Source organism: Giraffa tippelskirchi, chromosome 3 (assembly GCF_054371585.1).
Source record: "Giraffa tippelskirchi isolate mGirTip1 chromosome 3, T2T-mGirTip1v1.2.pri, whole genome shotgun sequence".
Classification (NCBI taxonomy): Eukaryota; Metazoa; Chordata; class Mammalia; order Artiodactyla; family Giraffidae; genus Giraffa; species Giraffa tippelskirchi.
The window spans coordinates 191,561,021-191,572,500 of NC_137277.1; the positions used below are offsets into that span (position 1 = coordinate 191,561,021).

At 44.6% G+C, this 11,480-nt stretch overlaps 1 protein-coding gene across 1 annotated transcript; it reads right to left on the reverse strand.

Annotated features, from left to right (window-relative positions):
• Positions 1 to 5,081: 5,081 nt before the first annotated feature.
• LOC145542337 (Y-box-binding protein 1-like) lies at positions 5,082 to 6,615 on the reverse strand. The gene is given in 3 exon segments (XM_081580949.1): positions 5,082 to 5,923; positions 5,926 to 6,112; positions 6,114 to 6,615. Coding segments are annotated over 3 exon segments (963 nt in total). The 5' UTR covers positions 6,482 to 6,615; the 3' UTR covers positions 5,082 to 5,515.
• Between the last annotated feature and the right edge of the window lie 4,865 nt (positions 6,616 to 11,480).

The following is an 11,480-nucleotide window of genomic DNA, read 5'->3' on the forward strand; positions in this document are numbered from 1 at the left end:
AGCCCCTCCTCCCCCGGGGCCGGCGGTGGCTCCTCAGCCCCTCCTCTGTCCTGGAGCTGCCCCCAAGACCGGGACCCGGTTTGGCACTGATGCCAGGACCGGTGGCAGGCTGGCCCGGTCAGCTTCCTGGCAAGAGGTGAGGGTTTCGGAAGCCTGCGAGCGGGGGTGCGGGTCTGAGGCCCCATCCCACCGCCCCATCCCTGCCTGGAGCCGTGGGCACCTGGGTCCACCCAGACTCGCCTCTCTGTTCCAAACAGGGTATCAGAGAGGAGAAGGCGGGGAAAGCAGGGAGGCTGGGGTCACAGATCGGGCTACACCTTCAGAGAGGAGCCAGGAAAGACAAACATCGTATATGAAGGCACGTCTATGGAGCCTGGACAAGTGAGACTGAAGAACCCGTGTGCAGGGCAGGAATAGAGACGCGGACGTAGAGGACAGACTCGTGGACACAGCGGAGGAAGGGGCGTGTAGGACGAACTGAGTGAGGCCGGGCTGGTGGAAGCTGCTGTAAAGCGCAGGGGGCTCAGCTCGGCTCTGAGACGGCCTGGGCGTGCAATTACACTCCGATTAAAAATAAACAATAAAATAAAATCGATTAAAAAAAAAAGTCTAAGCAGGTTTGGACAAGTCATCCAGGCTGGGTCACCCCCGGGATGGCTCAGTCTCCTGGGTTTCCTGTGTGTTGGGCATCTTTCTCTGGCCTTTGTGTGGAAAAACTCACTAAGGCAAGCCTGTGTGGTGGGTTCCACTGTAATCCCCTCACTTCATTCTCACAGAGGCTCTCTGAGGTCGGCGCCATTCTCACCCCATTTTCAGAGGAGGAAACAGTCATGGAGAGATTGCACGGCTAGAAAGTGGCAGAGCCGGGGTGTGAGCCAAGGGCATCCTGTGCCGGGCGCAGCATTCACCACCTGCCCGTCCAGGCGGCACGAGCTTTTCCCACTGCAATTCAAGGTCCAGACAGGCTTGTTATACTATCACTGCCCATTTTACAGAAGGGACAACAGAGGCACGGAGAAGAAAGAGGATGAGCCCAAGGCGCCACGGGTTGAGTGTGGCCGAGCTGGAAGCCAGCGTTCCCCGCACCCGTGGGGACATTCTCCCATCCACAGAGCCCTGGGTGTGGGCAGGTGGTGCAGGCTCTGCCTGCTGGCGGGGTGGTGGGTGAGGGGGTGGAGGGACGGGTCCCAGAGGCAACACCCAGAGGAGGTGTGCTCCGGGATCTGCAACGAGCAGAATTTTTCCTGACGTGTACTTGATCTGCGTTGTTGTTTAGTTTCTGCTGTACAGCAAGGTGGATCAGCTGTGCATATACATATATCCCCTCCTTTTTAGAGTCTGTTCCTGTGTCGGTCATTACAGAGTATTAAGGCGAGCTCACTGTATATATAGTAGGTTCTTATTATTAATAGTTACCTGTTTTACATCTAGTCGTACATGTATGTCGATCCCAGTCTCCCAATTTATCCTTCCCTCCTTCCTCCCTCGGTAACCACGTTTGTTTCCTACACCTGTGACTCTATTTCTGTCTTGTAAATATGTTCATTTGTGCCATTTTTTCAAGATTCTACAATAAGCGATATCATATATTTGTCTTTCTCTGAGTGATTCACTTTGCTCATTATAGCAGTCTCTAGGTCAGTCCATGTCACCGCAAATGGCATTATTTCATTTTTTTATGGCTGAGTAATATTCCATTGTGTACATATGTGTATACCACATCTTCTTTACTCATCCGTCAGTGGCCCTTTAGGTCACTTCCACGTCCTTGCTATTCTAAACAGTGCTGCAGTGAACATTAGGGCACACCTGTCTTTTGAATTATGGTTTTCTGGTAGTTCTATTTTCAGTTTTATTTTAAGGAACCTCCATACTATTCTCCGTAGCGCCTGAACCAGTTTGCACGCCCACCGAGAGTGTGGGAGGGTTTCCTTTTCTCCACGCCCCTCTCCAGTGTTTGTTGTTTGTAGACTTTTTCATGGCGGCCGTCCTGGCCGGTGTGAGGCGATATTTCATTATAGTTTTGTTTGCGTTTCTCTAATAATGACCGCTGTTGAGTATCTTTTCATGTGCCTTTTGACCATCTGTATTTCTTTGGAGAAACGTCTATTTAACATATATGGAGGGGTTTTTTTTGTTTATTTTCTCTGGCTTTGAAACAAAGCATTTGCCTCATTAATTAAGAGCAGGACTGTGGGATAAGTCAGGCCTGAGTTCCAATCCTGCTTCCTGCCAACGTCCCCATGAAGTAGGTCCTATTGTGATGCCCCTGTTATAGATGGGACCGTCGAGGCTTTAACACGTGAATTGGAGGCCAGTCAGTGCAGTTCAGTCGCTCAGTCATCTCTGACTCTTTGTGACCCCACAGACAGCAGCATGCCAGGCCTCCCTGTCCATCACCAGCTCCCGGAGTCTACCCAAACCTATGTCCATCAAGTCAGTGATGCCATCCAACCACCTCATCCTCTGTCGTCCCCTTCTCCTCCCACCTTCAATCTTTCCCAGCATTAGGGTCTTTTCCAATGAGTCAGTTCGTCGCATCAGGTGGCCAAAGTATTGTAGCTTCAGCTTCAGCATCAGTCCTTCCAGTGAATATTCAGGACTGATTTCCTTTAGAATTGACTGGTTTGACCTCCTCGCAATCCAAGGGACTCTCAAGAGTCTTCCTCAACACCACAGTTCAAAAGCATCAATTCTTTGGCTCTCAGCTTTCTTTATACTCCAACTCTCACATCCATACATGACCACTGAAAAAACCATAGCTTTGGCTAGATGGACCTTTGTTGGCAAAGTAATGTCTCTGCTTTTTAATATGCTATTTATATTGGTCAGAGCTTTTCTTCCAAGGAGCAAGCATCTTTTGATTTCATGGGTACAAGGAATCCACTGAAAAACTCCCAAAACTAAGGCTGATGAAAGAAGATCTGAATAAATGGAGAGACAGACCATTTTCATGGATTGTGAAACTCAACACAGCGAAATGTCCATCCTCCTCAAACTGATGTAGAGGTTTAATGCAATTACTATCAGAATCCCAGAAAGGTTATTTTTTTGTAGGTATAGGTAGGATTATTCTAAACTTATGTGAAATTGCAAAGGAACTATAAGAGCTAAAACTCTTTTGAAATTGGGTAGACTAATTGCTCCCCCTTTATTCTTCTTTGTTTTTAGATCTTCTTTCATCAGCTTTTTGTAGCTTTCAGCCTACAAGTCTTACACATGTTATGTGAGATTTACACCTAAGTATTTAATATTGGGGGAGTGATTGTAAGTAGTATTCTTAATTTTGTCCCCCTGTTCATTGTTGGTATATCAAAATTTAATCGATTTTTATCTATTAATCTTGTATCCATGACTTTGCTAAACTCATTTATTAGTTTTGGGAGTTTTTCAGTGGATTCCTCGGGATTTTCTGTATAAATAGTCATGTCTTCTGCAAACAGGAGTGGTTTTGTCTTCCTTCCTCATTTGTTTGTACGCCTTTTACTTTTTTTGTTGCTTTATCACACTGGCTAGAATCTTCAGTACTAAGTTGAATAACAGTGGCAAGAATAATCATCTTGTTTCATTCTCAGTCTTGTGAGGAAAGCGTTCAGCTTTTCACCGTTAAGTATGTTGTTAACTGTAGGCTTTTTGTAGACGCCCTGTATCAGGTTGAGAAAGTTCCTCTCTCTAATCTGCAAAAATTTTAATCATGAATGACTATTGGATTTTTCAAATGCTCTTTCTTCATCCATTAATATGGTTTTTCTTCTTTACCGTATCAAGGGGGTGGATTACATTGTGTTTTGTCAAACACAACACTGGGCGTCAACAACCAATGCAAGGAGAGGGCTCCACCTACTTGGAGGATAACAAGGTCATCACAATGTCAGGCACCAACAGGAGAAGTCCAAACACTTCTGCCCACCGTACCTCGGTATTGAAGTTGCCGAGAAAACCCAGCCCAGTCAAGCACTGGATGGAAACACTTTTGCCCACACGGAGAAGAGAGAGCAAGTCAGCTCCGGGAGCATCCAGCAGTCCCTGGCGGCTAGCGGGTGCCCCTGGCACCCGTGGCAGGGCAGCTGGCTGAGGGCACCCCTCTGGTGCCTCAGGAGGAGAACTCTTCCACTTCCTCCAAGGAACCTGAAATACCGAAAGCTGAGGGTGTGTCTCAGGGCCATGGAGCACGTGTTTAAGCAGAGTGCTTATTGATTCTGAAACAGGGAAGATATTCCCAGGCCAGGTGACAAGCCTGGCACAGGCTGCCAGGGCCCTCAGTCTCTCCGTAAGGAACCGTTCCAGGCCCAGGACCCGCTCTGAAGTGGCCTAGGGGCGCCTAAAGACTACGCACGGGACTGCATTTATCAGCAGTCTCGAGTATTACACCAGCAAGCATCCCTGAGCCTAGGGGCGCCTAAAGACTACGCACGGGACTGCATTTATCAACAGTCTCGAGTATTATACCAGCAAGCATCCCTGAGCCTAGGGGCGCCTAAAGACTACGCACGGGACTGCATTTATCAACAGTCTCGAGTATTATACCAGCAAGCATCCCTGAAAGAAACCTCACTTGGTCACAATGTGTAATTCCTTTTGTATATTGTTGAATTCTATTTGCTAATATTTTGTTAAGAATTTATACCTATATTTACAGATGATATTGCTCTGTAGTTTGGGATTCTTCTGTACTCTTTTTGTCTGGTTTTGGTATCAGGGTAATATTTGCTTCATTAAATGAGTTGGGAAATATTCCCACCTCTTCAATTTTTCTGGAAGTGATTATGTAGAATTAGTGTTAATTAATCTTTAAATGTTTAGTAGAATTCTCCAGTGAAATTGGGCTAAGATATTTTCTTTTTTGAGTGTTTTAAAATTATAGATTCAATTTCCTTAATAGATGAAAGGATATTCAAATTACCTACTTCATACTGGGTAAGTTGTGTTCATTTGTGCTTTTGAAAGAATTGGTCCATCCCATCTAAGCTGTCAAATGAATGTGTGTGGACAGTTTGTGGTATCTTTTTATCAAACTTTGATTGTCTATGGGTCCTGTATTGATTATCTCTACTACATTCCTGATATTGGTAATTTCTGTCTTTTCTCTTTTTTTTTTTAATTATTTAAGACCTTTATTAACAGGTGCTTGCAGTTTGTTGACTTTTTTTTTTAAAAAAATCAAGCTGTAAACTTTTATTACAAATTAAAAATGAGGTTCTTAAAAATCTCAACTTGACCAGATATGAAACAATTTAAAAACCTTTAAAGGTGTATTGAGAAAAAACAGGCTTTTTTTTTTTTTTTTTAAACACGTTTGTCATTACCAAAAAGAGACGTCTTTAGGTAAAAATAATAAAACCCCATGCTGCATAGATAATGCAGATAGTTCTAGTTATCTGGTCAACAGGCAAAAAGCAAGCACTTAAGGTCTTCAGCTCCAATCTTTTGTTCATTTCTTATTGCTGGAATTTCATATTCATTTCTTCTTGTTGGATGACTAAACCGGATGATGGTAGAGATGGTAAGCCGGCATTTACTCAGCCCCGCCCTGCTCAGCCTCGGGAGCGGACGAATTCTCAGCTGGTGGATCGGCTGCTTTTGTTTCTTTGCCATCTTGTGGTTTAGGGTTTTCTGGGCGTCTGTGTAGGTAATTGAAGTTGCGGCGGTACCGACGTTGAGGTGGCTGCTGACCTTGGGTCTCATCTCCTTGATTTTCCTTATCTTCTTCATTGCCGTCCTCTCTGGGCTGTCTTTGGCGAGGAGGGCCCCTACGGAATCGTGGTCTATAACCCCGATACATATTCTGTCTCACTGGTCTACCTTGTTCTCCTGCACCCTGGTTGTCAGCACCCTCCATCACTTCTCCCTGCACAGGAGGGTTGGAGTACTGTGGTCGACGCCCATAGGGTTTCTGCATGTAGTAAGGTGGGAACCTCCGCCTGGCCTGCGGTAGGGCCGGCGCTGTTGGGCCTGGCCTTCGGGAGCGCTCTCCGATCCCTCATTCTTTTCCTCACTCTCACTATTCTGGTAATTCTGCTGATAATTGCGTGGAGGACCCCTGCGACGTGGATAGCGTCTATAATGGTTACGGTCTGCTGCATATTTACTGCCTTGCACTGGAACTCCACCAGCCTGTAACATTTGCTGCCTCCGCACCCTTTTCTCCTTCAACAACATCAAACTCCACAGTCTCTCCATCTCCTACACTGCGAAGGTACTTCCTGGGGTTATTCTTCTTTATGGCAGTCTGGTGTACAAATACATCTTCCTTGGTGTCATTCCTGTTGATGAAACCATATCCGTTTCTTACATTGAACCATTTTACTGTTCCCAAAACCTTCGTTGCGATGACCTTCTTGTCCCCGCCGGCAGGCGCCACCGATGTGAGGCCGCCCGGGCCGCCGCTCCCTGCGCCGCTGCCCGTCGTCCCGGGCTTGGTGTCGGCAGCGCTGAGGGCGGGGGCGGCGGGCGGCTGCTGGGTCTCGGCCTCGCTGCTCATAGTTGCGGTGATGGTGACTGGGGCCGGCTGCGGCAGCTGCGGCCCCTCCCGGGGTGTGATGGTAACTAGGCCGGCGGCGGCGGTGGGGCTGCTCAGGGCTCTCTGGGGTCCGCTCTCCGCTCCCGCTACCGATCGAACTCTCTTTTCTCTTTTTTAATTTGTCAATCTAGCTAGCTCTTTGCCAATTTTACTAATCATTTCGAATAACCATTTTTTTTCATTGATTTTCTCTATTATTTTTGTTTTCAAGTTCACTAATTTCTGCTTTTATCTTCCTTCCTTCCTTCGGCTTGTTTGTGGGTCTTTTGCTCTTCATAGAGTTACTCAAGGGGAGAGCTTAACGGACTGACTTTAGATTTTCCCTTTTTTCTGGTTTAAGCGTTTAATACTGTACATTCCTGCCCAACACTGATGAGTATCACCTATTTTGATACGTTGTCTTTTCATTTTCACTCAGCTCAGCGTATTTTTAGATTTCCCTTGCGATTTTCTCCTTGACCCATTGATTGTTTGGAAGTTCACTATTTAGTTTCCAAGTGTTGTTTCCAGTTGGAGATTTTCCTGTTATCATTTTCTGGTGTGATTCCGCTGAGTCAGAGAAGACACTCTGTATGATTTCAGCTCTTTTAAATGTGTTGAAGTTGCTTTATGACTCAGGGTATGATTTATCTGGTATATGTTCTGTAGGCCTTTCGAAAGAATGCTTATGCTAAAGTTCTTGGGTAGTTCAGTTCAGTTCAGTTCAGTCGAATAGTCTTGTCTGACTCCTTGTGATCTCATGGACTGCAGCACGCCAGGCTTCCTTGTCCATCACCAACTCCCAGAATTTACTCAAACCCATGTCCATCGAGTCGGTGATACTATCCAACCATCTCATCCTCTGTCACCCCCTTCTCCTCCCACCTTCAATCCTTCCCAGCATCAGGGTCTTTTCCAATGAGTCAGCTCTTCGCATCAGGTGGCCAAAGTATTGAAGTCTCAGCTTCAACATCAGTCCTTCTGATGAATATTCAGGACTGATTTCCTTTAGGATGGACTGGTTAGATCTCCTTGCAGTCCAAGGGACTCTCAAGAGTCTTCTCTAACACCACAGTTCAAAAGCATCAATTCTTCAGTACTCAGTTTTCTTTATAGTCCAACTCTCACATCCATACATGACTACTAGAAAAATCATAGCTTTGACTAGACGGATCTTTGTTGGCAAAGTAATGTCTCTGCTTTTTAATATGCTGACTAGGTTGGTCATAGCTTTTCTTCCAAGGAGCAAGCATCTTTTAATTTCATGGCTGCAGTCACTACGTGCAGTGATTTTGGAGCCCAGAAAAATAAAGTCTCACTGTTTCCATTGTTTACCCACATATTTGCTATGAAGTGATGGGACCCGATGCCATGATCTCAGTTTTTTGAATGCTAAGTTTTAAGTCAGCTTTTTCACTCTCCTGTTTTACTTTCATCAAGAGGCACTTTAGTTCTTCTTCGCTTTCTGCCATAAGGGTGGTGTTATCTGTGTATCTCAGGTTATTGATATTTCTCCTGGCAATCTTGATTCCAGCTTGTACTTCATCCAGCCTGGCATTTCACATGATGTACTCTGCATAGAAGTTAAATAAGCAGGGTGACAATATACAGCCTTGACGTACTCCTTTTCCTATTTGGAACCAGTCTGTTGTTCCATGTCCAGTTCTAACTGTTGCTTCCTGACCTGCATGCAGATTTCTCAAGAGGCAGGTCAGGTGGTCTGGTACTCCCATCTCTTTAAGAATTTTCCACAGCCTGTTGTGATCCACAGTCAAAGTCTTTGGCATAGTCAATAAAGCAGAAGTAGATGTTTTTTTAGAACTCTCTTGCTTTTTTGATGATCTAATGGATGTTGGCAATTTGATCTCTGGATCCTCTGCCTTTTCTAAATCCAGCTTGAACATCTGGAAGTTCACGGTTCATGTATTATTGAGGCCTGGCTTGGAGGATTTTGAGCATTACTTTGCTAGCGTGTGAGATGAGTGCAATCGTGCGGTAGTTTGTGCATTCTTCGGCATTGCCTTTCTTTGGGATTGGAATAAAAACTGACCTTTTCCAGTCCTGTGGCCACTGCTGAGTTTTCCAGATTTGCTGGCACATTGAGTGCAGCACTTTCACAGCATCATCTTTTAGGATTTGAAAAAGCTCAACTGGAATTCCATCACCTCCACTAGCTTTGTTCTTGGGTAGAATGTTCTATAAATGCCAATTCAATCCTGTTATGAAGCGTTTTAGTTCTTCTGCATTTTTTCCATCTAGCTGTTCTCTCAAGTCTTGAGAGAGGAGTGTTGAAGTCTCCAACTATTATTGTGAATCTGTCTATCTTTCTCTTCAGTTCTATCAGCTCTTCACACCTCTTGTGGCTCTTTCGTTTGGCGCATCCACATGTAGGGCTGCTGTTTGCTGGTGGGCTGAGTCTTTTATCGTTGTCTGTGTCCCTCTCTGTTCCGTGTAAATTTTCTGCTCTTAAGTCTGCATCGTGCATGCATGCTTGGTCGCTCAGCTGTGTCTGACTCTGCGATCCCCTGGACTGTAGCCCGCCAGCCTCCTTTGTCCACGGGGTTTTACAGGCAAGAACGCTGAACTAGTTGCTGTTTCCTCCTCTGGAAGATCTTCCCAACCCGGAGATTGAACCCAGGTCTCCCGAGTCTCCTTCACCGGACAGACAGATTCTTCACCCCTGAGCCACCTGGGAAGCCCAAAGTCTACATTATCTGATGTTAACAAAGCTATTTCCTGCTTTCTTTTGGTTAGTATTTGCGTGGTATATCTTTTCCATTCTTTTGTTTTTCAACCTACTTATTTTTATATGTTTGAAGTAAGTTTCTTGTAGACAGTATATAGTTTTAAAATATATTAGGGCTTAAATTTGTCATTTTATTATTTGCTTGCTTCTGTTTTGGTTTCCCTGCCTTCATGAGGGTTACTTCAATATTTCTGAGGAATTCGTTATTCTGATTTATCTATAGCACTTTTGAGTTCATCTCTCGTTGTAGGAGACGATGGTGGGGATTCTGAGCTCAGCCGACACCACCCTGGTTGGGGGCACAAGCGTGCCTGGTTATTGCTCCACCGCCGGCCCCGTGTGTGAACGGGCAGTCATGAAAGTCCTGCCTCCTCCACTGGCCTCCTGCAAAATAAAGGAGCAGTTTTATTATCTCAAGAAAATATCAACTAGATGTGTTTTTGGGGCAGGAACCTGAGACATAAAGTAATTCTCCCCTTGCCATAGAAGAACCCCTGGGCCTGTGGTTTTTAGTCACTATGACAACAGAGAACTCCAAGTCCATGTCATTAAGAGAGGTGACGATTTACCTGGATTCAAGCTATACCTTCAAGGTAATTCTTTCATTTGCTTTGAGTCTGGAATCCTCTACGGGACTGAGGCTAACTTTTTTCAACTAATTGCTTTGCTGCCTGGTTGGATTCCAAATGCTTTCATTCTCTTCTCTGGTTTTTAGCTATTTACATTTTATCCAGTTGGATAATGCAGATCTCAGGAGTTTGTCTGGTACTGCCAGGGATCTGAACAGGGGTGTGCACCCAGGCAGGCCCAGAGCCCAAGCCGTTTTCCCTCCACCACTACCTGACCTGGATGGTGGAGATTAAGGGCTCAGATCCACTTCCCTCTTTGTGGGGAGGAGGCTTCCCCGCTTTGGCAGGGATTCATTCAAAGGGCCAGTTCTTTTCATCTTTGGGGAGAACAACCAGCGCATTATTTGAGAGTTTAAAGCAGACATTTCCTCCACCCGCATAGTCGAGGTTCTGTCTGTAGCTGCCGGAGGAAACTCAGAACGCCTCCAGGGTCGGAGCTTTGTATCCTTGCTGATGGATACTCCCCAGAGAAGACCTCATATTTCACATGGTAGGGTTACTGAGTTCCATAGTCTCCTTTTAAAAAAAATTTATGGGACACTTCCCCCTTCTTACTACAAGTGGCTGATAATAACAAGTCTGTGGGGGAAAGGCTAGTTGGAAGAAACACAAATAAAAATATTCCCTGATTCCTTCAGTGACTTTTGCTGTTCGATCGCTGTCCAACTCTTTGCAGCCCCATTTCTGGCACATAATTTTATCTCCTTCTATATTTTATATACAGAAGTTTAAATTTCATATCTTAGGGATACTTTTCTGTTCTTATATAACTTTTTAAAAAAAATTTCCAGTCTTTATCCCAAACGTAATATTATTTTTTTAAGTAGAAAGAGAAATTCCTCCTCATTCACATCTCCTTGTTCCACTCTCCACTGGTAACCTCTGTTATCAGTTAACTGTGGATCCTTCTAGAATTTCTTCTAGAGCATTATAAATGATCGGATAAAGGCCAAAACTACTGTTGCACAACTTTTTTCACTTTACGGGTCACCGACAACTTTCTATCTTGCACATTTAAATTTGTTTTTTCCCTCTTTTTTCATACATTAAAAATTTTTTTAATGTGTTCAGAGTAAATCATGCCCATAGGTAATGATTACTACAACCACCCCGACTAATCCATTTAGTCATTTCACAGGTCACTTCCTTTGGTAGCCAGACTTTCTCCCTTAACTCAAAGATACTCACCCTATGATTGTGAAGACCTTGCAGGTTCCATGTGGTGGCGGTCTCATATAATCCATCAGACGAAAGGACCACAGTTTTCCTACCCATTCCCAAATGCCTTTACAAGCATGATTCTCGTTTTTTGTTATTATGAATCAAAAAAATAGACATTTATCTCTGAATGGGATCACTACCTTGTTTATTTTTTGGAAGATAGCATTCCTAATATTTAAAACTGTTTTTCAAAGGATAATATAAAATCACAGCTCTATAAGCAATTCACATGACTGCTCACTTCTTCCTGGCCTTCCCAGCAACTTGTGTTTTTGTTTTCATTTCTGCTATTTTGACGGCTGTGTTTTGTGGTTAGTCCCTAATGAGGCTGAGAAATGTTCCAGATGCTGTCATCTTGCTTGTCTGCCATTCATAGTCTTGTTTC